This window comes from Bufo bufo, chromosome 7, assembly GCF_905171765.1.
Source record: "Bufo bufo chromosome 7, aBufBuf1.1, whole genome shotgun sequence".
Classification (NCBI taxonomy): Eukaryota; Metazoa; Chordata; class Amphibia; order Anura; family Bufonidae; genus Bufo; species Bufo bufo.
Window position 1 is genome coordinate 180348667 of NC_053395.1, and position 25300 is coordinate 180373966.

The following is a 25300-nucleotide window of genomic DNA, read 5'->3' on the forward strand; positions in this document are numbered from 1 at the left end:
ATGACTGCAAATACTGTTACAGTGCACGCCATAGTGTTACAGTGCACCCCAGCACCCCACAGTATGCAGTATAGCACCCTATAGTATACAGCACCACACAGTATACAGTATAGCACCCCACACTATACAGTACCCCACAGTATATAGTAGAGCAGTATAGCAGCCCACAGTATACAGCACCCCACAGTATACAACACCTCACAGTATACAGTAGAGCAGTATAGCAGCCCACAGTATACAGCACCCCACAGTATACAACACCTCACAGTATACAACACCTCACTGTATACAGCACCCCAAAATATACACGATACAGCCCCCCACACTATACAGTACAGCAGTATAGCACTCCACACTATACCGCACCCACAGTATACAGACCCCCACAGTATACAGGCCCCCACAGTATACAGCCCCCCACACAGTATACAGGCCCCCACACAGTATACAGCCCCACACACAGTATACAGGCCCCCACACTATACAGGCCCCCCCCACAGTATACAGCCCCCCACACAGTATACAGCCCCCACACAGTATACAGCCCCCCACACAGTATACAGCCCACCACACAGTATAAGCCCCCCACAGTATACAGGCCCCCATACAGTATACAGCCTCCCCCACACAGTATACAGCCCCCCCCCCACACAGTATACAGCCCACCACACAGTATACAGCCCCCCCACACAGTATACAGCCCACCACACAGTATACAGCCCCCCACACAGTGTAAGGCCCCCACACAGTATACAGCCCACCACACAGTATAAGCCCCCCCCCCACAGAATACAGGCCCCCACACAGTATACAGCCCCCCCACACAGTATACAGCCCAGCACACAGTATACAGCCCACCACACAGTATAAGGCCCCTACACAGTATACAGGCCCCCACATAGTATGCAGCCCCCCACAGTATACAGGCCCCCCACAGTATACAGCCCACCACAGTATATAGCCCAGCACACAGTATACAGTCCCACACAGTATACAGCCCCCCACAGTATACAGGCCCCACACAGTATACAGCCCCACACAGTATACAGCCCACCACACAGTATACAGCCCCACACAGTATACAGCCCCGCACAGTATACAGCCCCACACAGTATACAGTCCCACACAATATACAGCCCCCCACAGTATACAGGCCCCCACACAGTATACAGCACCCCACTATACAGTAGTTTACAGTATATTAACATAACAGCCCCTGTCACCTTTTTCTGATGTAATCTTAACACAAAAAAGCTCCACAGTTAATTCCTGCTTGGACCTGTGATGACCTCATAGCCATGTGACCAATAATTGCTAGGTTACTGGTCACATGGTGATGATGTCATTAAGGTCCTTGATCACAACTTTAACACAGTACGATGCCTGTGTAGCTGACAGCTTGACACCCGGGGCAGTGGCTAGCAGGGCTCAAGAGGCAGCTGCCTTGGGCCCCCCAGGAGCAACTGGGCCCGGGGCAGCTGCCCCTTTTGCCCCTTGGTAAAGACGGCCCTGTGCATTCCATTTCCTTTCCGCAAAAAAACAGAACATGTCCTATTCTTGTCCGCATTACGGACAAGGATAGTACTGTACTATTAGGGGCCAGCTGTTCCGTTCCGCAAAATACGGAATGCACACGGATCTCATCCGTATTTTTTGCGGATCCGGTTTTTGCGGAACACAAAATTCATATTGTCGTGTGCATGAGCCCTAATAGGACATGTTCTATTTTTTTGCGGGATGGAAATACGGACATAGGGAAACGGAATGCACACGGAGTAACTTCCGTTTTTTTTGCGGACCTATTAAAATGAATGGTTCTGCATACGGTCCGCAAAAAAAAACGGAACGGACATGGAAAGAAAATACGTTTGTGTGCATGAGCCCTAAGAATCAGAAATTCATGTACCCCAGCAGTGACCGCACATGCCCTCTGTATTCAACTGCTGTTGCCCGCATCTCAGCTCCTAAGCCCCCTGCTCCAAATCTTAATCAGAGACCACTGGAAGAGGACAGAGAAATGGAATCTATTGATGGCCACAGCAGGTCAGCTTTTGGGGCAATATATTGCACTGCTCTGTGATATATAGTTCTCCTGGGACGGTATTTTGTGCTATGCTACTGCTGACCCCACCTATTTGTGTTGCCCAGCTTTCTGTCAATTTGGACCCCCCCCCCCCTCCTTCCTACAAGATGCAGCCCCTTCTATTTTTTTATTTTTTTCCAGGACCACTTTAAAGAGGACCTTTCACCACTCCTGACAGGCCTGTTTTAATAGCTTCATGCATTCCCCATGTAATAACAATTCTGGAACATCTGTTCTTATGGCTCTATTTGTGCCATTCCTTTATTATTTCTACTAAATTGCTATTAGCCTTCAGTAAGGATACAGAGGGGAGGTAACCAGTTGGAGGTGTGTACCTGCACAGTCTGACTATCCAATCAGTGCTGCCATTGTCAGACTGTGCAGGTACACCCCCCTCCCCAACTGGTAACACCCCTCTGTACCCTTACTGCAGACTGCTAGCAATTCATTCATAACTTCTAGTACGAATAATAAGTGAATGGCACAACATGGAGCCATAAGAATAGATGTTCCAGAATTGTTATTACATGGGGAATGCATGAAGCTATTAAAACAGGAATATCAGGAGCGGTGACAGGTCCTCTTTAAGTTTCCAGTCCATCCCTGCTCCATATGAAGTTTGTATACTGAGTGCCAAAAACTGAAAAAGTTCTCCAGTTGTGAGATCCTGTCCTAATTATTGGTGCTTAATATGATGATGCAGAGCTGTACTATGTGAAGAAAGCCCTCTGTTGGGTTTTAAAAGCTTTTCCAGGAAAATACATTCTTTAGGATAGGTCATTTGTATGTGATCAGTGTGGGTCTAACCACCAATGAACAGAAATAAAGGGGTTCCTCTAGTGTACATAAAGACTGTACACGTGGCTGCTCCTGGTACTGCACTCACTTAAATAGGTGCTGCATTCTGCCTTTACTAGAAGTTCTGCAGTTTTGACCCCACTTTAAAGGGGTGGTTATCAATATCTGCTCAGTGGGGGTTCAACTCTCAGCACCTCCACCAATCAGCTGTTTGAAGAAGCCATGGCACTCTATTGAGGGCTGCCGCTTCCTAGGCCAGTGACGTCATGTTCATTGGTAATATGTCTTGGTTACTTCTCAGTACCTTTAAAGTGAAGGGGCCTGGGCTTCAATACTAAACACAGCCACTATATTATATACAGTGCTGTGCTTGGTTAGCTGCGAGGAGGCCACGGCCTCTTTAAACAGCGGATTGGCTGGGGTGCAGGTGTCGTATTCCCACTGATCAGATACTGATGACCTGTCCTGAGGATAGGACATCAATATAACAGTCTCAGCAAACCACTTTAATGTCCTCTCCTTAGGATAGGTCATCAGTGTATCTTCCTGAAAAATTTCTGTAGAAGTATGAAATTAGTTGCGGCTTCACCAGGGTAAGGAACCTCAACTTTTGGCGTCCATGACTTTGGGACGGAGCAAATAAATAGCTTGTTGTCCAGTTAGCATGCACTTTTATAGGAAATTAGAGACATCAGTACAATAAACATATTTTACCTGAATGATATATCATCTACTCAATTTCAAGAAACTCAGGGAAGAATCCTGAGGAAAATTTGGATATTGCCAGAGTGGAAGCTAGAATAAGAATGAGTTCTAATTCACAAGTGAAGGATCTTAAAGTGAGTTATGAAGGTCATTCTCGTCTGCAGAAATGAATAGCGTGATATGGTGATAACCTACTTTTATGCATTATGCCATAGGTAAGGAAAGGCTTTAATTATCCTTTTTTATTCCCTTAGATTTGAATACATAAAGGGGATAAGCCGAGAAAATTCTGAGAGAAAAGCTGTTATTTTGCTCTGTAGCTTAATGATATAAGAAAACATATTTATTCTCTATGGTGGATGCTAATGAACACGTGTCAGAAGTGTAGCTGCAAAACGCTGATTTATGCCTCGTCCTTATCTTTCCCTCTTTTAATGATTATTGTTCCGGTTTTAGAGTTTAAACATTTTTCACTCTTCTTTAACTTTGGTGTATGTGTATTCACTTAGTTCTAGAAACTGCAGTTCTTTCATGGCACCCAACATTATAGTAAAGTAGTAACAGAGTCAATCTGGCCTATTAAAGTACCTGAGATCCTGCTGTGGACTCTGGCTCTGCACAATAATGGGAGTCAAATACAAAAGGGCCCCTCAGGATCAAGCAGGAAACAACCTCAGGTGACTTTGAAGCCAACCACTTCTCACTAGGCGCTAATTCTTATGTGCTGATTCACAAACTAGCCGTAATAAAAGAGTTGTCCAGCTTTAGGACAGTGGAGTAAGGCAGGCCCCCCCGAGTGAGCCCTGCCCCATTTCCAAAGCTGAAAGGAGTCTCGGCTCTTGTCTATGGAGTCACGGTTCTGCCCCTTCCACTTTTGGTGACTGCTCTCAGCTGTGTTGTAAGGAGTCCCTGCTAATTTCTATGAAGTTCCAGATGGAGGTTGGCCGCACATGCGCAGCTGTTCACTTCGGGGGACCCGTCTGGAGATAGGTGTAGATCTCCCCTCTGGGACCCGCTCCAAGAGATATGCCATCGATATCCCAGATAGAGATGGCCTTGTGGTGCGCCCGGCGGTCGTTTCGCGACGAACTTTGCGTGTTCGCGATTCGCCAAACATGCGAACATATGGAGATATTCGCGCCCGCCATATTTTTTTACATTGTGAAGAACTTTGACCCATGACACATCCATCAGGTGGTACAGGACAGCCAATTGAGACATTTCGGTACATGGACATATCCCCTATCTTTTAAATAAACCTGTTCTGGCCGCCATCTTACATTCAGTGTTTTGCCAGTGTAGGGAGAGGTTGCTGTGTGGAGCAGGGACAGGCTGTTAGGGACACCAAACGCTAGCTAATAGGGGCACAAAAGTCCTTTTAAAGACTGGTATAGATGTGCTATCGATAGGTGTGATACACAGAGGGGTGCGATATAATTATAATATACTTTTATAATGAGTCAAAAACACATATATATATATATATATATAGTGATCACCTGGAAGTCAGGGGCCTAAGGGCTAGGGGCTTACTAGGGCCATTTTTATATAGGGTAAGGTTCCGGGCGGGGTCGCTCTTATCAGGGCGGGTGGTCTGTGGTTAGGCTATCAGGGCCAAAATAGCACCCCCCTGTAGAGCAATATCAGGGACAGTTCTTTGCCCACCCTGTCCTTCAATACCACATCATCATCTAGCCCAGGGATAGATGTTTTTTGCTTTCCCTCCGGGATTCATGGATGTGCACTGGAACCCCCCGGATTGTGGTAGGACGTATGGTTTCTGATTTGGTGCCGCCGAGCACCTGATTAAGTGCCGCCGAGCACTTGTTATTGCCTACCACATCTATGCTTTTTGCTTAACTTTAATAATTTAATTTATTTTCATTTTGAGGGATATCTTTTCCATTCACACGTCCGCAAAATGGGTCCGCATCTGTTCCGCAATTTTGCGGAACGGGTGCAGACCCATTCATTTTGGGGCCGGAATTTGCGGATCCGCACTTCCGCATCTGTGCTTCCGTTTCCGCAAAAAAATAGAACATGTCCTATTCTTATCCGCAATTGCAGACAAGATTGGGCATTTTCTATTATAGTGCCGGCGATGTGTAGTCCGCAAATTGTGGAATGCACATTGCCGGTGTCCGTGTTTTGCGTATCCGCAAAACACTTACGGACGTGTGAATGGACCCTCATAGTAACATTAATAAAGGTTACCTTTTATCTTTATGTATATTCTAATGGATTGCCTTCCTTGTACAATGTTATAATATACTTTCCATGTTAGAAAGTATATTATAGTGCATTTGTATTGTGCGGCAGTTGTGTGCGGTTCTGCTGCGATACTGCAGGTATATAGAGGGACAAGTGTTATTGGAACAAATAATTTCTACTGGTGTGATATACCAGTCGCCCCCAAAAAAATCTGATTGAAGCGGGGTGTTATATACCAATATACTTTTTTTATAGTGCATTTGGTTACTGTATAGTGCATTTGCGCATGCACATACGCGAAAATTATATTGCCGATATTTAGCATTTAAAAAAATTATGAATGGAGATCGCAAATTCGAATAATACAACTAGTATGTCACTGTCCATGTTGTGGGACTATTTGTGCACTTCTAGTAATTACAATATTTCTTGGCTGGAAATATGAGCTGAAGGTATTTCAGGTTCGGCTGCCATTAAAATGAATGGGACCCGCCACGAACTTGCGGTTCGCAAACATTTGATCGTGTTTGCGCGATTCCGTTCGCGAAACGTCCCGGCAGATGCTCGTCCATCACTAATCCCAGATGGGAATACTAAATTCAAACTGATAAGAATTTAGCTCTGGTGAGTGTTTATGAGCTGTTAGGAAAGTACAGAAAAGGGCTACAGGTCTAGCTGTCAGAGCAGCTCTCCCATGGATTCACTGAAAAGGTGGAAGCAATAGTCTGCCGCACTCCGTACCTGCTCCCCGTCTACATCGCAGCAGTGAGCAGGTTTAACTACAAGCTGTTCTATTTACTTCTATTGGACGGCTCGTTCCTATACACCTGAATACTATTGAGAATGGGACGGCTTATAATTACACCTGCTCACCGCTGCTATGTCGACGCTGAGCAGGTAAACACTGAATGGAAGGCTGGCCTCACACAGAGCATGGCCTCCTCTTCAACCAGCTGATTGGCAGGGGTGTTGGGTGTCGGACCCCTGCCGATCTGATATTGATGACCTATCCTCAGGCTAGGTCATTAATATTAAAATCCCTGGAAAACTTATTTAATAAACACTAAGTGAAAAAAGATTATTAGCCCAAAATAAGTAGAGCGCAATAACAAAAAAATGATGTTGTGTGTCTGAGGTAGATGATGAGCACTGACTATAGACTAGGTATCATTGAGCACCCGAAAGAGGATGGCCCTTTGTAATCTTTGTAATATCTAGGTCTATGGCATTTTATGTTTTATGGCTGCCATACATTTTCACTACATGGTTCATGTTTTGTCTTGTATCTCCAAGCGTTTCCTATGGTAATGTCCCACTTTATCACACTTGCTGAGTGTTAGCGATCTGTTTGCCTCCTCTTCTGATCTCCAGGGCTTGTAACAAGAGCTGACATCTATCAGCGCTCTTTGTGCAGGTGCTGCGCGATGAGATTTATTACAATCAATATACGGCCTCCCAATAGACTTTAACTAAACTGTTGATCCCAATGAATGTATTGTGTTTGCAGCCGCATATTTTAAGAAGCAGCTTAGCTTTCATACAGTATGATATCGGTTCTGTACAAGCTGGAAGCCGCTTCTCTTATTCCTTTTTAGCAGATATAGGCAACTGTGTCACTGGTACATTGCAGGCTCGCCAACCGTACAGAAATTTCTGGACAGCCTGTAAAAATAAGCAACTTTTTTTCCTGTCTGTGATATTTTTTTTTTGACTGTTGGTCCTTGAGTGGGTTATTTTGGTGGTAATTATCATCATGTTACATCTCACAGTAAATGCTGTTAATGAGTTCTTATCAGTATATGGAGCTATAGACGTGTATTACTTATAATCTTTATCATTCATTATGGTTTTCCAATTTGTCAGTAGAAAATGTTGGCTGTCCGTGAGTTTTGGATAACACTAGCGTTTTGGCTTTCCGTTTGTGAGATCCGTTCAGGGCTCTCACAAGCGGTCCAAAACGGATCAGTTTTGCCCTAATGCATTCTGAATGGATAAGGATCCGCTCAGAATGCATCAGTTTGCCTCTGTTCAGCCTCCATTCCGCTCTGGAGGCGAACACCAAAACGTTGCCTGCAGAATATTGCTGTCCGCCCGACGAAACTGAGCCAAACGGATACGTCCTGGCACACAATGTAAGTCAATGGGGACGGATCAGTTTTCTCGGACAAAATATGGCGCAGTAGAAAACTGATCCGTCCCCCGTTGACTTTCAATGGTGTTCAAGACGGATTCGTCATGGCTATAGAAGACATAATACAACCGGATCCGTTCATGAAGGATGCATGCGGTTGTATTATTGTAACGGAAGCGTTTTTGCAGATCCGTGACGGATCCGCAAAATATGCTAATGTGAAAGTAGACTAAGTTGTGGTTGGCAACCTAGATACATTGGGTTGCGGCAGTGGATTTAAAAGGTTTTCCAAGACCTTAATTCTGATGACCTATCATCAGTATCTGATCGGTGAGGATCTGACAACCGGGACCCGGATCAGCTGTTTGAGAAGGCGCTTACTAAGCACAGCCCTGTACATTGTATAGAGGCTGTGCTTGGCATCGCACTCAGCCCTATTCAATCACTTCTGAGAGAAAGCCGCTGTGCTACTGTGAGTGCTGGTGTCTTCTCAAACAGCTGATTGGTGGGGATCCCAATCAGATGATCAGGGGTGCCAATCCTTAAGAAATGCATTTTGCATGTATTTATGTTTTAGTTTTTTTTTTTATATTCGTCTATGTGCATATCTGTGACTTTGGACTCGCCCCTTCTTTGATAAAATCCTGTGTGGTCGTGTTGCAACCTGAAAGCAACTGGCAGCATGATATTTGCAATCTTAAAGCAGTTGCCCAGGATTTTATTATTGATGACCTATCCTCAGGACAGACCATCAATATCTGATTGGTGGAGAATGGCTATTTCAGAGTAGCTCCGGCGACCTGGAAGTTGGCACCAGCTCCATCCATTGCGCAGTGCATGGAGCTGATAACTGCAGCACTGCTCCCATTCATTTCAATAGGAGCAGCACTGCAGTTGTCCGCTCCATCCACTACATAATGACTCCCAGCACCAGAGCTACAAGGAAACAGCTCATCATTGAGAGTTGAGAGATCAGATATCCATGGCCTATCCTGAAGCTAGACCATCAAACTCCTGGATAACCTCTTTAATGTCGTGTGCCCCAAGTCTCTGTGTAGCCCTAGCCTTATTGACACCTCATTCATGCAGGCTTCTCCACCTCGTGCTGCAGTCAAATGATACTGAGCTATAGTACAAGGCACAGCCACCCATACAGATGAGCCACCTTCCCTGTATAAATGATAAAGGGTGTGCAGCACCCGCTGCAGCGGTCTGTCTATAGGAAACATGCTGGAAAAAGTTATACCCTACACAGTATTATGCCTAGTGTGGAACCTGAGGGGTTAGCGCTTGACACAAGGATTCTTACTTTAGTAATTCTTACTCCTAGTGTCATGTAGGGAATTTAACACCACGATCACTAATTTGTATTTTCCTTCTATTCCGTGTTCCCCGGTTGTCGGGGATTAAAGCTGAGCCGAAATACACTGCTCAAAAAAATAAAGGGAACACTTAAACAACACAATGTAACTCCAAGTCAATCACACTTCTGTGAAATCTAACTGTCCACTTAGGAAGCAACACTGAGTGACAATCAATTTCACATGCTGTTGTGCAAATGGGATAGACAACCGGTGGAAATTTTAGGCAATTAGCAAGACACCCCCAATAAAGGAGTGGTTCTGCAGGTGGTGACCACAGACCACTTCTCAGTTCCTATGCTTCCTGGCTGATGTTTTGGTCACTTTTGAATGCTGGCGGTGCTTTCACTCTAGTGGTAGTAAGAGACGGAGTCTACAACCCACACAAGTGGCTCAGGTAGTGCAGCTTATCCAGGATGGCACATCAATGCGAGCTGTGGCAAGAAGGTTTGCTGTATCTGTCAGCGTAGTGTCCAGAGCATGGAGGCGCTACCAGGAGACAGGCCAGTACATCAGGAGACGTGGAGGAGGCCATAGGAGGGCAACAACCCAGCAGCAGGACCGCTACCTCCGCCTTTGTGCAAGGAGGAACAGGAGGAGCACTGCCAGAGCCCTGCAAAATGACCTCCATGTGCTCGCCAGAGGTAGCCTGACTGCCATTAGGTACCGAGATGAGATCCTCAGACCCCTTGTGAGACCATATGCTGGTGCGGTTGGCCCTGGGTTCCTCCTAATGCAAGACAATGCTAGACCTCATGTGGCTGGAGTGTGTCAGCAGTTCCTGCAAGATGAAGGCATTGATGCTATGGACTGGCCCGCCCGTTCCCCAGACCTGAATCCAATTGAGCACATCTGGGACATCATGTCTCGCTCTATCCACCAACGTCACGTTGCACCACAGACTGTCCAGGAGTTGGCAGATGCTTTAGTCCAGGTCTGGGAGGAGATCCCTCAGGAGACCGTCCGCCACCTCATTAGGAGCATGCACAGGCGTTGTAGGGAGGTCATACAGGCACGTGGAGGCCACACACACTACTGAGCCTCATTTTGACTTGTTTTAAGGACATTACATCAAAGTTGGATCAGCCTGTAGTGTGTTTTTCCACTTTAATTTTGAGTGTGACTCTAAATCCAGACCTCCATGGGTTGAAAAATTTGATTTCCATTTTTTTATTTTTGTGTGATTTTGTTATCAGCACATTCAACTATGTAAAGTAAAGTATTTCAGAAGAATATTAAATTAATTCAGATCTAGGATGTGTTATTTTTGTGTTCCCTATTTTTTTGAGCAGTGTATATTGTCAGGACTGCTGTGCATGTGCAGTAGTCCTCTCCATTAGGTTAGTGCAGCCCAGCAGTCCTCACTGTGTATTTCAGTGCAGCTTTGAGCGTTAACAGTGGGAGAACAGGGGCAGTAGTAAAATAAAAAATATTGATCTGGACTCCTTATGTGCAGCACTACTCATGTACTACTGCAGATAATCGTGCAGAATCGCAGTGACAGATAGAACAGGACATCAGATAGAAGACAAATACTGTGATGATAAAATACTACTGCTATATAGCATTAAAAGGGTTGTCCGATAGTTGAAGAAATTAAACTAGATGCAGGAAATATTCGAACATAAAAAAAGCAAGCCTACGGTTATCTTCACAGATGTGGCAAAGATATCGGCAGGCTGTTCCAGCAGAGATCTCTGGATCCGGCATATCCATAAAGTGCCGCATGCCCACTGGACCACATTGATTATAATAGGATCTGGCACTCCCTGGCAAAAATGGCAGGATTCGGCTGGACAAAAAACGGTGCTTGAACAATTGTCTGGCCAAATCCTGGTATTTATGCCGGAGGGTGGCCGAATCCCATTACAGCCAATGGGGTCTGGTGGGCACACAGCACTATCTGACTATTCTGAACCCTGGGAACACTAGCAGACTATTCTCTGCCGGAACAGCCTGCCGACAGCTTTGCTGCAAGTGGGAAGTTAGCCTTACTCTACTACCTGTGGTCCCCATGGGTTTATGTTTATTTTCCCCTGTCGATGACATGCCGTACATACTATCCTCACTGCCAGTGATTGGCTGCACGTGCCGCTACAGCACACCATCACTCCAGAAAAAAGTGCCGCAGAGCCTCAGCACAGCAGTGACGGGGGAGTGGAGTAAGGATCGCTGTTTTATTTAATAAGATTTCCTGCAGCTCGTTTCATTTCTTCCACTCATGGACAACACCTTTAAATTATTTAACAGTATACACCTGTTCTGTGACTATAATTATGTGAATAAAAACTTTACCGGGAATAAGAAAAAAGAGACATTTCTTGAGATTTCTCAACTTTTCTGCATTCAAGAGTTACCATGATTTATTTGTTATCTGCAGACAGCGGGATTCCAGGAAATTTTGACCGAAACGGAGATCCTGGCCGTGCTTGTGGGGTGCCTGTGTCATGATCTTGACCACAGAGGAACCAATAATGCCTTCCAGGCCAAGTAAGTTCATCCTTTCTTATGCTGTGCAGAATTTAATTAGCAAACCCTTGCATTCTATTCACTAAAGTGTGGATTTATTTATAGGAATATTCATTTTTGTGCTCCGTGAGCAGAGCCGTCTACTGCTGTGTGAAGACATTATGGGAAATGATCTTCTTGCTTTAATTGCGGGATTATTGTCATTTCACGCTGTCAGCTGTATTTTGTCTTGCATAAGTAGGCCTTGCAAATTCAAGGGCTCATTTCACAGACGCACTGATGTCACGAATGCTACTGTTACTTTTCATTATAAAATTTATGTAAACTCTCCCTAGAAGGAAGAAAAGTGTCTCTAGTACCACCCATAGATAGTTGCCCTGTAAGTCAATGTCCGACCCGCTACAAAGCCCTCACACATGATGAGGGATATCAGCCAAACCAGCGCCACCCATCTAAAGGCAGCACTGTTTCTGAGTTTTTGCTCTTCATCAGTTCAGAGTAGGGTTAGCTAGGTGACATGCCTTAGAGGAGTTCTTGGAAGGTTCTCTTTGTAGAAGTCCAACTGGTGCATGAAGCATTGCTTGTAAGATTCCCTATATCAGCCATCTCTGCAAACAAAACCAGTACCTTTCAAGAGGTGTTGTCCCACAAAAACCAGAACCTGGATCTGAATGCTTTTGTAATTGCATGCAATTAAAAATTTAGCATCGCCACTGAGTTACTAAATGAAATCTATATAGCGCTACCTGCTATTTGTTATTTTTCCAATTTCTGTGTCCACCTCACTGAGGTGGACACACATGCTCAGTTCCATCCTTCAACTGCAACCAGCTGCAACAAAAAGGACATGACCCCTGAGAAGGGACACGCCCTCTGAGCTGCCAGCTTGAAATAAATCTAGCAGAGCAAACAGAGCAAGGAATGGGGGGGGGGGAATCTCTGGATCCACGTGAGGTACAGGGCTGGTTCTCGCTTTGATAGAAATAGGTTGTCATGTACTGTATTATGTCTGATTTTCCTTTTTTACATTAAGCATGAGAAGAGCCCTTTAACTATTGTCCAGCTGGCAATTCATTCATAAGGTTATAGAAGGAATACCAGAGGAATCGGTGTCATAAGAATAGTTGCTGTACAATTATTAAATGGAGAATTAAAGTAGTTACTAAAACTAGTTTGTCAGGAGAGGTCCTCTTTAAATTCAGTCTAATCGATACGACTGGTATAACCGTTTTCAAAAGAAAACGCCATGATGCAACTTAGTTGTCACTTGAAAAAATAGTGTACCTACCAGGGAGGCAGGAGATTGAGTAGTCTATGGTGGGAAAATGATCCAATACTGAACTGATTCCCATGCATCCCATGACCATGTCATAGCAGCTACCTTCAGTCACCACAAGGGGGCTCTCACTGCAATCATAATTATGCAGCTAGCTACCGTGTAGTTTGAAGGGGTTCTCTTGACCTGTACCTAAAAAGCCTTATTCAGATAACTTGTGGAGAGAAGACACTTTGAGCAGAACTTACCCCTGCATCACTCCGCAGATCCTGTGATCCTGCCTGTGACTGCCAGACTGGCTGCAGGCTATTCCTCTGATGTCAGGACCGGATGGGCTTCTCTTTATTCCTGTCCATCTGCATAATGTAGATGTAGCTAAACAGAAAGAAGGAGGAGCACTTCCAGTTGCAAGATCTGAGCAAGAGCTCGCAGCCAGTCAGGGGATCACGTGATTCCAGCCAGTAAGTGCCCGTAGTAACCAAACTGGTTTCTGCTTTCATTTACCATAGGCAACTACTCCACTTCTCCTTTGCAGCAGTCTTGCTAAATCTCTACCATTTTGCATTAGCTAATCATTTTTTACCAGAATTTTCCTTTGCTATTTTTGGTCCCCTTATCCCCCTGAAAAAATTTAATAGTGATCAAAAAATTGAGCATACCCTAAAAATGGTATCAATAAAAACAACAGTTCATCCTGCAAAATACAAGGCCTCGTACAGCTCTATAGATGGAAATATAAAAAAGTTATGGCTGGCAGAAAATGGCGGTCAAGAAAATCTTTATTTTTTCAAAGGTTTTTATTTTTTGAAAAGTAGGAAAACAAAATAAAAACTACAGAAACTTGGTATCGCTGTAATTGTATTTAACAGCAAAATAAGGTGATCATGTCTTTTTAGCTCACACCGAGTATCATGAAAACAAAACCCCAAAAACCTTGGCGGAATTGCCACTTCCAATACAGACTATAGTAAGATAAACAGTGCCATTAAAAAATACTTGTCCCCAAAAAGCAAGCCCCTATACGGCTATGTGAACAGAAAATGAAAAAAAAGATGGCTTAGAAGATGGGGAAGGAAAAAATAAATTGAAAAAATAAAACAAGGCCATGTCCCAAAAGGGTTAAGATCATGGTGGAAATATCAATCATGACACATATAGACCCAAACAGACAGAACGGATTGTGGAGTATTTTGTGGGAAGGCCTGGTCATCTTGCCACGAGGGTCATCCTCCTGACTCCCTGACCATATTACAGCTGCCATGCTGATTAAATATCAGGACGGTGCAGTTTTTCAGGACGCCCTCCAGGGAGACTTAGTCTATTTGTTTCCAAGTATAATCTCTTAGACTCATTTCTGGAGAATGAAAAGCCATCTTGTCATCATAGGCCAGGATCCAGAAGTGCAATAGTAAGGAACATAAATCTCTTGTGACAGTCCAATCCTATTCTCCACCCCCTCACAACAATTCTCCATTTCATAATTACATTTCTTAGTTCTTCCGCTGCCACATTTTAACCATTTGTGCCGTCAACCCTTGACCCAGTTATTGTCTACCCTGCTGTATTATTACAAAGTTTGGCTAGAATCTCAGCATTGCCCAACCACCATCACGTGAGGAGGAGACCAGAACATGACAAATGATCATCCACAAGCACATCACAGGAAACCTATTAAAAGAAGAAATTGTAGGTGCTTGTCCTCCCTATTCCTTTCTTTCTAATCTTTTTGCCATTTAAAGCATTTATTATATGGCCTATTAGAGAACATTGCACTAATAAAGGCATCCCAGCACTAAACCCACTCCAATACCCAAAACCTACAGTAGTGTTCAAAGTAATTCTTAGCTCAGAAGCAAACCACTGGAAATAGTGAACATAATGGATGCCCAGTCATTTCATAGGGTGCTCTGAAACAAGTCATGAACATCTACAGGCAGGGGCAGACAGGCGATAGACCCTACAGGGAGATTTCCCTGTCGGCCAATGCCCAGAGGACCGCCTAAGCCCTCCTCATGGCCACTGGCCAAGTATATAGCGATCTGATGCTCTCATTTAGTTATCTGATGCTCGCATTTATTAAAGGGAACCTGTCATCAACTTTATGCTGACCGTACTGAGGGCAGTATAAAGTAGTGACAGAAATACTTTAAATGGCCCTCAGTGAGGTCAGCATAAAGTTGATGAGAGGTTCCCTTTAATGAAGAAACATCAGGTTCTTATGCATTTCACATTTTCAACATAGAAACATATTAGAAAATGTATACTACCATTTTATGTCTACTGTTTCTAAGCAGACTTATGTGTCTCCATGGTTACAGACTACAAACAAAGTCTGTGTAGTCTGGCCCTGCAGTCATTCTCCCTCTCATCTGTTCTCTGAAGCCGTCCATACACGAGAGGATTGCCGTTCCTTCAGCTGACAGCTACTTGGCCGAGCATGCATATGTAGTGAATGGGGGGAGAGGAGAAAGCTGTTGCCAGACTCCTCAGACTCTTCTGGCAGCAGCTTATCACCTGAGAACAAAAGGATCGGGAAGTTGAAATCCTACATTGATCCTTATCTCCTCTGACATTAGACATTGCAGGAGGTCACCAAGGTCAGACTGGCCACCAGAGTACCAGAGGATCCTCCTGTGGGCCCAAGCTCTAAACAAATAACCAACTCCTTATAAAACACGGCCCTTATGGTCTAGCAAAGGATAATTTGGAGCTCTTCATGAAGCCATTAACCATCAGATATCCTTTTAAATCCTGAATATGCAAGGATAAAAAAATTACTTTAATGTGAACATATACAGTACAGACCAAAAGTTTGGACACACCTTCTCATTCAAAGAGTTTTCTTTATTTTCATGACTATGAAAATTGTAGATTCACACTGAAGGCATCAAAACTATGAATTAACACATGTGGAATTATATACATAACAAACAAGTGTGAAACAACTGAAAATATGTCATATTCTAGGTTCTTCAAAGTAGCCACCTTTTGCTTTGATTACTGCTTTGCACACTCTTGGCATTCTCTTGATGAGCTTCAAGAGGTAGTCCCCTGAAATGGTTTTCACTTCACAGGTGTGCCCTCTCAGGTTTCATAAGTGGGATTTCTTGCCTTATAAATGGGGTTGGGACCATCAGTTGCGTTGAGGAGAAGTCAGGTGGATACACAGCTGATAGTCCTACTGAATAGACTGTTAGAATTTGTATTATGGCAAGAAAAAAGCAGCTAAGTAAAGAAAAACAAGTGGCCATCATTACTTTAAGAAATTAAGGTCAGTCAGTCAGCCGAAAACTTTGAAAGTAAGGGCTATTTGACCATGAAGGAGAGTGATGGGGTGCTGCGCCAGATGACCTGGCCTCCACAGACACCGGACCTGAACCCAATCGAGATGGTTTGGGGTGAGCTAGACCGCAGAGTGAAGGCAAAAGGGCCAACAAGTGCTAAGCATCTCTGTGAACTCCTTCAAGATTGTTGGAAGACCATTTCAGGGGACTACCTCTTGAAGCTCATCAAGAGAATGCCAAGAGTGTGCAAAGCAGTAATCAAAGCAAAAGGTGGCTACTTTGAAGAACCTAGAATATGACATATTTTCAGTTGTTTCACACTTGTTTGTTATGTATATAATTCCACATGTGTTAATTCATAGTTTTGATGCCTTCATAGTCATGAAAATAAAGAAAACTCTTTGAATGAGAAGGTGTGTCCAAACTTTTGGTCTGTACTGTACATATGTCCTGCATTCACAGAGCATAGGCCCTCAGAATCTTTTCCTCTGGTGGGCCCGCTGGAGGCCCCATACACATTAGATGCTCCTCCGAACTGGCTGAAATCAGCAGGTTTACCCAACAGAGATCTAATATGTATGGCCGACTTAAAAGGGGATTCCGAGATTTGTTTTACTGGTCATCAGTATGTGATTGGTGGGTGGTCCAACACCTGGGACTCCCGCTGATCAGCTGTTTGAGAAGGCACCAGCACTCCTGTGAGCACCGCTACCTTCTCACAGCTCACCAAGCTCAACGCAGTACATTGTATAGTGGTTGTGCTTTGTATTGCACTCAGCCCCATTCACTTGAATGGGGCTGAGCTGCTCCTGAGCCACGTGACACATGAACGCGTCGTCACTGGTCTAGAAAAAGCAGAGAGAAGGCAGCAGCGCTGATCGTCGGGGATCCCGGGTGTCGGGACCCCACAGATCAGATACTGATGACCTATCCAGAGGATAGGTCATCAGCATAAAAATCTCGGAAAGCCCCTTTAAGTCTAGTTATGTTTGCAAGAGCTAAGGCACATATTACAGAAGGTATGGCTACAGGATCAGGCTACAAAGAGATTTTGTAGTTGGTACCTATGGAGACACATAGGTCTGGCATTGGAGCTGCAGACACAAAACGGCAGAATATTTATTTGCTTTTTTTTTTTTGTGTTGTTTAAAATTCATCTGCTTCGTCTGCAGTATAAAAATATTGCTAATTACCGGTCTTGTAATGAACATCCACATTATAAATGGAGAGTGCAGATGACATTGTTATCTACTGGAATGCAATTTCTTCTTGTGCAGCACATTGTACCTATATTCAGGCATGTTAATGTCATGGTTCTGGTCTAGTATTCTTCTCTCTGCAACACGGAGTCATCGCTGTCACTCCTGCGGCTCATCTAGATTGATGAAATCGGTGGGATCCTGACTTTGCATGACATAGTGACAAGTGTCATTGTGCTGATATTCTCTCTTTCCTGCTTTCAGAAGTGGCTCGGCTCTGTCTCAGCTCTACGGAACGTCGGCCACCTTGGAGCATCATCACTTTAACCACGCTGTCATGATTCTTCAGAGCCAGGTACACAGATAATTGGGAAGTTGGGACACGTTTCATAGAAATAAACTGTAAGTCGTATTTGCCCCACTCTTGAACTTGTGAACCAGCCGGCATTCAGGGATCTGTCATTACATTTCTGGTAATATGGTGTCCGAAAACGATCACACTATTATTTTGGTCAAATTCCCTTAAAACGCGTCTCAGATTTGTGGGGATCCAGCAGATGGCACTTCTGTATGTCCCAAGAACACAACGGTCTGAACCCCATAGTATAGATCTAGTGGTAGCACATGCACGTTTATATTCCACTAAAGGAATCTGAATGACAGAAGTCTCTATCTAGTAAAGTAGATGGACAGTGCTTTTGGCATTTCTGGGGCCCCAAGCAAATTTATGTCTGGCGACCCCCATTGCGCCCCAAACTCCACACCCGTGCACTGGTAACCTCTGCCCATCGTTCCACCAAGCCCCACCCTGTTGATCCGCTAAGCCCCACTCTCAGCTTAGTAGTATGGCTGGGCACATCTGTTACAGAAAGGGCCCCTCTTGGCCCTTGTACAGTGGAAACGGCTGCACAGGCAGTAATGGTATGTCTGCCCCTTTAGTAATTATTTTTCCCCACCCAACCTCTTGTGGCCAGCAGAGGGCCTCCCAAGCACTTTTGTGGTTTCTTTGGAGCTGATCCAGCTGGTGGGGAGTCTTAATGGCGGCTAAGACAAGTTATGTTTCTAGATTTTTTAAATGGTCATACATTGACTTTCTGAGTAGCCACCTACAGGTGGCACTATAGGTTTCTGCCAGTAGTTCAAACTGCAAGGTGTGTGGTCTCCAAAGCTTATGTATTCCTACGGAAAGTGGCCATGTGTGTTTGGTGTCTCCCCAATCCAACTGCTATACCATGCTGGCACCAAAGTGAGTTTTCTGGATAGCAAAATACTAAGGCTTCCCAGGCGCAGACACCTTGGATAGCAGTTCTGTTTATAATGAGGGATTTTGTACAAATGAACTGTCTGATGGTTTACATTCGTTTTGGCGTTTGCCCAAATAAAGAATTTTTTCACCCCAGAATTTTAACCGCTCGGATATCTTGTCAGTTCTATAGGCCTGCACATGCAGAGGATGACCTACAGGCAGCATTATCATGATCAGCTCAGTGATGCACATCAAGACATTTTAGATATTACAGGCAATCTTATCAGGGTTCATTCTTTACACTGATGACCCGATGGATCATGACGTGCAATCATGTGAGACAACAGTAAAGTTAAGGCAACATGTCTCACTTGTTTTGAATTTTTATAAGTAGATTTTTTTATATATAAAAAAATAAATAAAGTTATTGAACTGATTTTTACTTTTTTATTAGTCTCCCTAGGGGGCTTGAACCTGTGATCGCTTGTACAATGCACTGCTTCTGTATTGCAGTGTATGGTGATTTCACCGGAACCCTATGATTAGGAGCAGTCTGATGGTAGGTGTAAGAACCGATAGGCCCCCGGGATTGCAAGACAGATGGAAACCCCTCCCTCTAATTGCTTAGATGTTGTCTCTATTTAATGTGGCATCTTCAGGGTTAAACGGCTGCGTTATTTCTAATCCCAATCACCGCAGGCTGATGTAAGATGTATTGAACAGTCGACCCTGTCATGTACGGAGTGGGCTCAGACCCCGGGCATGGCTCCATACACATCATCTGACATTATGACGTACATGTATGTCAAATGTCGGGAAGGGGTTAACTTGACTCTTGACGCGTTAAATAAACAGTTGCATCAAACTTTAAATTGACACTTAACCCAACAAAAGCCATTGAAAGTTTGCTGGAACTGTTTATTTAGGCTGGTTCCACATCTCCATTTACCTGATCCGGCAGCTGTTCTGGCATAGCTGGATACTGCCATTGGCTATAATGGGATCTGGCAGGCATCCGGCCGATTTCTGGCATGAGCGCCGTGTTTCGGCTGGACAGTTATTTTACTCACTTGCATGCAACTGAGTAAAATAAAAAAAGAAATCTATTACATAAAAAGGTGTTAAAAAACATCAATTACAAGTTACCGATGTATAAAGGAAATTCTTTCCACTTTATATATGCTGTTAGAGATGAGCGAATTTCATATTTTGAAATTCATTCACGCATTTTTGTTTGGTGGTAAAAGCAGAATTGCGTTATGGATTCCGTTACCACGGATGATAACGCAATTCTATGACGGAATGCATAACGGAACGCCTTTAGAGGCATTCCGTTATTCATTCCATCATAATAGAAGTCTATGGGCTACAAAACGGATCCGTCCCGTTACCGTTATGCTGGAGAGGACTCCCCTGCATAACGGAAACGAGACGGATCCGTTTTGCAGCCCATAGACTTCTATTATGACGGAATGAATAACTAAAAGCGTTCCGTCATAGAATTGCGTTATGATCCGTGGTAACAGAATCCATAACGCAATTCTGCTTTTACCACCAAACAATGCGTGAATGAATTTCAAAATATGAAATTCGCTCATCTCTATATGCTGTGATTAAGAACCTGTAGATCAAAATACGTAAGCGATGATGGGTTTTTAACCAGGGGCGTACACAGATCTCATAATTCCCCATAGTATGGGTCCCCTCTGCACCATCACTTCCCCAGTACACGTGTGTAAAACTCTCCCAGGCAGCCCGGAGCGCAAAGTGCACCGCCACAGATTTCTGATGAAGTTACCATCTTTTTTTATTAAGTGGAAGAAATTTTCATTGTGAAATTGTAATAATAAAAAAAATAGTCGCCCTCGGCCTTACCCACGTTATCAGATTTCTAAGCTGGAAAAAGTGGAATAGGCGCTTCATAAATAGGAAACTACAACTCCCAGCATGCTCCATTCACTTCTATAGGAGTCCTAAGAACGGCCAAGCAAGTGTGCATACTGGGAATTGTAGTTTCACAACAGCTGGAGTGTCGGAGGTTGCTGACCCCTGATCTAAACCCTGTACAAATGCTCTTCTTCTCTGGTCCACTAGGTGGCAGTAAAGCATCTTGTATTTCTGTTTTCAATACCTAAGATAAGTACATTTGGCAACTTATCTGATAATGACCTGCACTGTAGTCTGACACATGTTCACATTGATTCCTGCAGTCCTCTTTATTTTATTTTTAAAATTTAATAGTGTTCTTGATATATACTGGCCTGTCAGACATTAAAGTGGAATTCTGGTGAAAGCACACTACTGCTCCATTTATCTCTATGGGACTCTCCGAGATAGCCAGGTATAGAGTTCCTCTATCTCCAGCAGTCCCATACAAGGCTATGTCTTGGGGCCCCCTATTAAGCCCCACTCTCAGCCTGAGCACTTCTTCTACTGCTCTACCTCCACCCAGGTCCTTGTCCAGCAGTATGCCATTGCCTGCCACTGCTGTGGTTGGTTTTTCATCCAATCTTTTGTCGACACCATGGGGTCCCCTGATCTCTGGGGTCCCAGAGATTTGAATGGAGCAATGGTGCTCATGCTCCACCATCTCTACACTCAAACAGGGTACACCAAACCCGTGTCCTAATGATCAGTGGGGATCCCATTGCATACCCCCCAACATTTTGGACATTCAATGAGGGGCATTTATGGTTCATTGTGTGAAAGATCCATTTTCCCTGCATATCTGTGCACTTCAGTCATTTTCTCTTACAAAAATGATCTGAATATAGAAATTTCTAAAATTCTAATTTCAGCAGATAATGAAATAAAATACAAGGCGGCTCTAATATACAGAGAGGAACCAGACAAACTCTTTCTGAATCAATATTGCAAATGTAATAATGAAAATCTATACCTCAGATCAAAAAGAGGGACATTTATGGAGCAAAGAGGGACAGAGGGACTAGGGTCAAAAAGAGGGACACTTGGCAGGTCTGCCATTGGGTGATCTAATGGATAGGGGATAACCCTCTAGAATATCCCTTTAAGAGATGGCTGCTTCTGATTAACAAAGTTTCTAAAGTATAAAAGGTAATAATCACAAGAGAGGAAACTTGGATTCCTCATTATTTGTGCAGACATATTCATCAGAGCTATATGGCAGTAATAATCCTTCCATAGTCTGTGAGTCCTGATTATCCCGGCCACACAGGATGATTGACAGCTCTTCCTGTATCAGTGTGCATACACAGAAGGGGTGGTCAGGACTCTTACTATCTCTCCTAGGAGTCCTGCCATGATTTGCTTTGCTTCTCATAAAAATCCTACCCCAAGTACTACAAACCTATAGATCACAGAGCTCAGCTTCTCTTCCTCTATCAAATCCTGCTCCTAGATAGGGTACCAGACATTAACACCTGAGACTTTATGGGATATCCAAAAATGTCTGGTAGTCAAGGTAGCCTGCACTAGGTGCAGGGGTCAGGGAGTGTTGGCTATGTACATTTCGCAACAGTTTTTTTAAATTTCCATAGACCTCAATGGAGAAAGCCATAGCCATGAGGCCACCTCAATATTTTGTCTCCCTCAGTATCCGTCAGCCACCAATATTCTCCCAACCAGCAGTCATTTATGTCATAGATATCTCAAGCGGACAAACCCCCTTCATCACCACATTTAAACTACTATTTAAGTTTTACATGCAGTTTTCCTATTTGGACACTAGATGGCAGTGTTTAAACACTAAAAGATGCTATTATCTACATGCTGCTGCCCTTGCCTTAGTTGTACACTAGATGGCAGTGCAGATTGAATAATAAAACAAAAGCAGTAAAACACGCCAACATCCGGTACAGTGTAATGATGGATGATTTAGTCTACGTAGAATATATTTATGAAAAAATCTGTGAAATATATTTACTTTGCAGATTATTTACCCATGAAATAAGGTCGTAGTTTTAGTGGCATTACATAGAAAACCTTAATAGGCATTGTATATATTTAATATATCCATGTAATTTTCTACATAAATAAATACCCAACGATAATGCATAGGACCATATTGTGGTAGGATCCAGGAGTCATCGGTATAAATATATATATATATATCCTTACAGAATCAGTTTGGTATTTTTATGAATATTACATAATATCCGTCAATCATTCTAGTTTATTTAATGAGTATTATAAAAAAAAAAATAAGACATTAACACATAATCAAGTGTACGACTGTATGACCTGCCATTATAACAGCGATTTCTATACTTCTATACTCTGTTGTGTCAGTAAGGTCCCCGGCACTTGACATGTTATAGAATCCAGTTTCATCATTGTAATATGTAGCAGAAAAACCCGGATTACCCCAATAGCCAGAATGCCTCAATTAGAAGGAATGTAATATTCACCCCCTAATTGAGACTGATTCTGGGTGTATCACCTTTTCTCATTGGCCAGTTAATGAATGAATCAGTTTATTTATCTTCTGCACTTATTTAGCACTGACATATTGTGCAGCGTTTTACAGACATTAGCATCAACTAATGGGGCTCAAAATCTAAGTTCATTATTTTTCATTCATTTATATTCATCCAAAAATGGAAATGAATTCTTGTGCATTGACTTTCTAGTGGGTTTATGGTGGTGCCAATCTGAACACACAGCTGCAGTGTAAAGCATGGGGTAAACTAAAAGTTAGATTCCAAACTATTTCAAGCCAGGATGCTGTCACTGATCATCACTGTACGTTAATGGAGCAGAGCCAAAAAGCAGTCAGCACTGAAGGTAATAAATACCCTTTATACCACCACAAGGTGCTGCAGAGGTTCCTGCTCTCATCCTCCCATCATTGAAATAGTTATTTTATATCCATTATGTGAGATACAGCCTTAAAGGGGTTGTCTGGTTTCCTATATTGATGACCTATTATTAGGAAACCAGAAAAACCCTTTAAAGAAGGGTTTGTTCCTTATCATTGTATTATTATGTACATAATTAAAGGGATTATCCAACCTCTATAATGACTCCCCAAATGCCTGGGGGGCCCCTCACACAGATTGTACTTACCTCACTCCCCGACACCCACGTCTCTTCTGATGCCGCCACGGCCGCCACTGCATCTCCCCGTCGCAGCCTGCTATTGGCTGACCTCTCCTGAAATACCTGTTTTAGTAACGACTTCATTCCCCAAGTAATGGCAATTCTGGAGAATCTGTTCTTATAATGTATCATCCCTCTATTATTCCAGCTGGAAGTTTGAATCTACAACGGGGTGATACCAGTTGGGGTGTTTCTCTGCACGGTCTGATACTGGCAGCAATAATTGGACAGTGTCAATTAACACCCAGTTGTTCATTGTTCATTCATATACTTCAAGCAGGAATAATAGAGGAATGGCACAACATAAAGTCATAAGAACGGATGCTCCGGAATTCTTATTTCATGCAGCATACAATTATTTATTAAAACAGACATGTCAGGAGAGGGAACAGGTCCTGCTTAAGTCAGTGGGAGTCCAATTCTCTGTACCTTTGTCCCCTTCATTGTTTACCTGGTTGATTGTCTGTATAAGTGATTGTGTCTGAAACTGCAGGGTAATATGAGCTCCTCGTATAGCCCCTCAACTGAGTAGATCAGTGGGGGGGTCCTGAAAATGGTCCCTTGCTGCCTTACCAAAGACTGGCCCATCAGTAAGACAGTCCTGGTTTTACCATATGCTGCCAGCAGAGGGCACTCACAGTACAGTGCAGGAGAGAGTCAGCATGGGAGCCTGGAGAAGTAATAGTGTCTATGGGACCACGGGGGCAAAGTATGGCAACCTGAGCGCTGTGGGCACTTTGTGCATTATGCATATGGGCAAAGTGTGAACCTTTACACGCTGTGCATTATTTATTAGAGTATTGTATAGATCAGGGATCAGCAACCTTCGGCACTCCAGCTGCTGTGAAACTACAACTCCCAGCATGCAAACATGTTTGGCTGTTCTTCTAACTCCCACAGCAGTGAAAGAAGCCTTCTGGGAGTTGTAGTTTCTGAACAGCTGGAGCGGCGGAGGTTGCTGATCCCTGGGGCTGTATGGCTATTAATTTAGCAGCGGCAAGGCACTTTGTTTTACATAGGAAAGCATATTTTTAATATAAAGGTAAAGCCTTTTAGTACGATGCTCGGTTTTAAAGAGGGCGGCATATGGCATTGCAGTTTGGGTATGTGGAACTACTAGCTAGTATTCTAGCAATGGCTGCATAGAAAAGCTTATAGAAAGTCCTTATATTGTGAGGTCGGCTGCGCTCATCCCCTACATAAGGACCTATAGATAATTTGTGAAATGACCCAGAGAGGTTACAGACCCCGATAGCCGGTGATCTGCTCCAGCGTCAGAGGACGTTTCTTTCTACGTCTCATGGATCTAGTTGTACACAATAGTGGACAATACAATGGTGGGTGAAGGACACACAGGATGTAAAAGGATCACAATCTGGGCAAAATGTAAAAACTGTTAATGAAAAGGTCTGAGAGATACTAAATAATAAATAAATACCCCAATTGGGCGTATAATAC

At 43.6% G+C, this 25300-nt stretch overlaps 1 protein-coding gene across 1 annotated transcript in view; it reads left to right on the forward strand.

The window, feature by feature from the left end:
* PDE11A (phosphodiesterase 11A) overlaps positions 1–25300 on the forward strand; it is a 677788-nt gene that overhangs the window by 552178 nt on the left and 100310 nt on the right. The window contains exons 13-14 of the mRNA XM_040440759.1: positions 11670–11779; positions 17782–17872. Of these exons, the coding sequence (XP_040296693.1) occupies positions 11670–11779; positions 17782–17872 (201 nt within the window). The remainder of the gene's footprint in view (positions 1–11669; positions 11780–17781; positions 17873–25300) is intronic.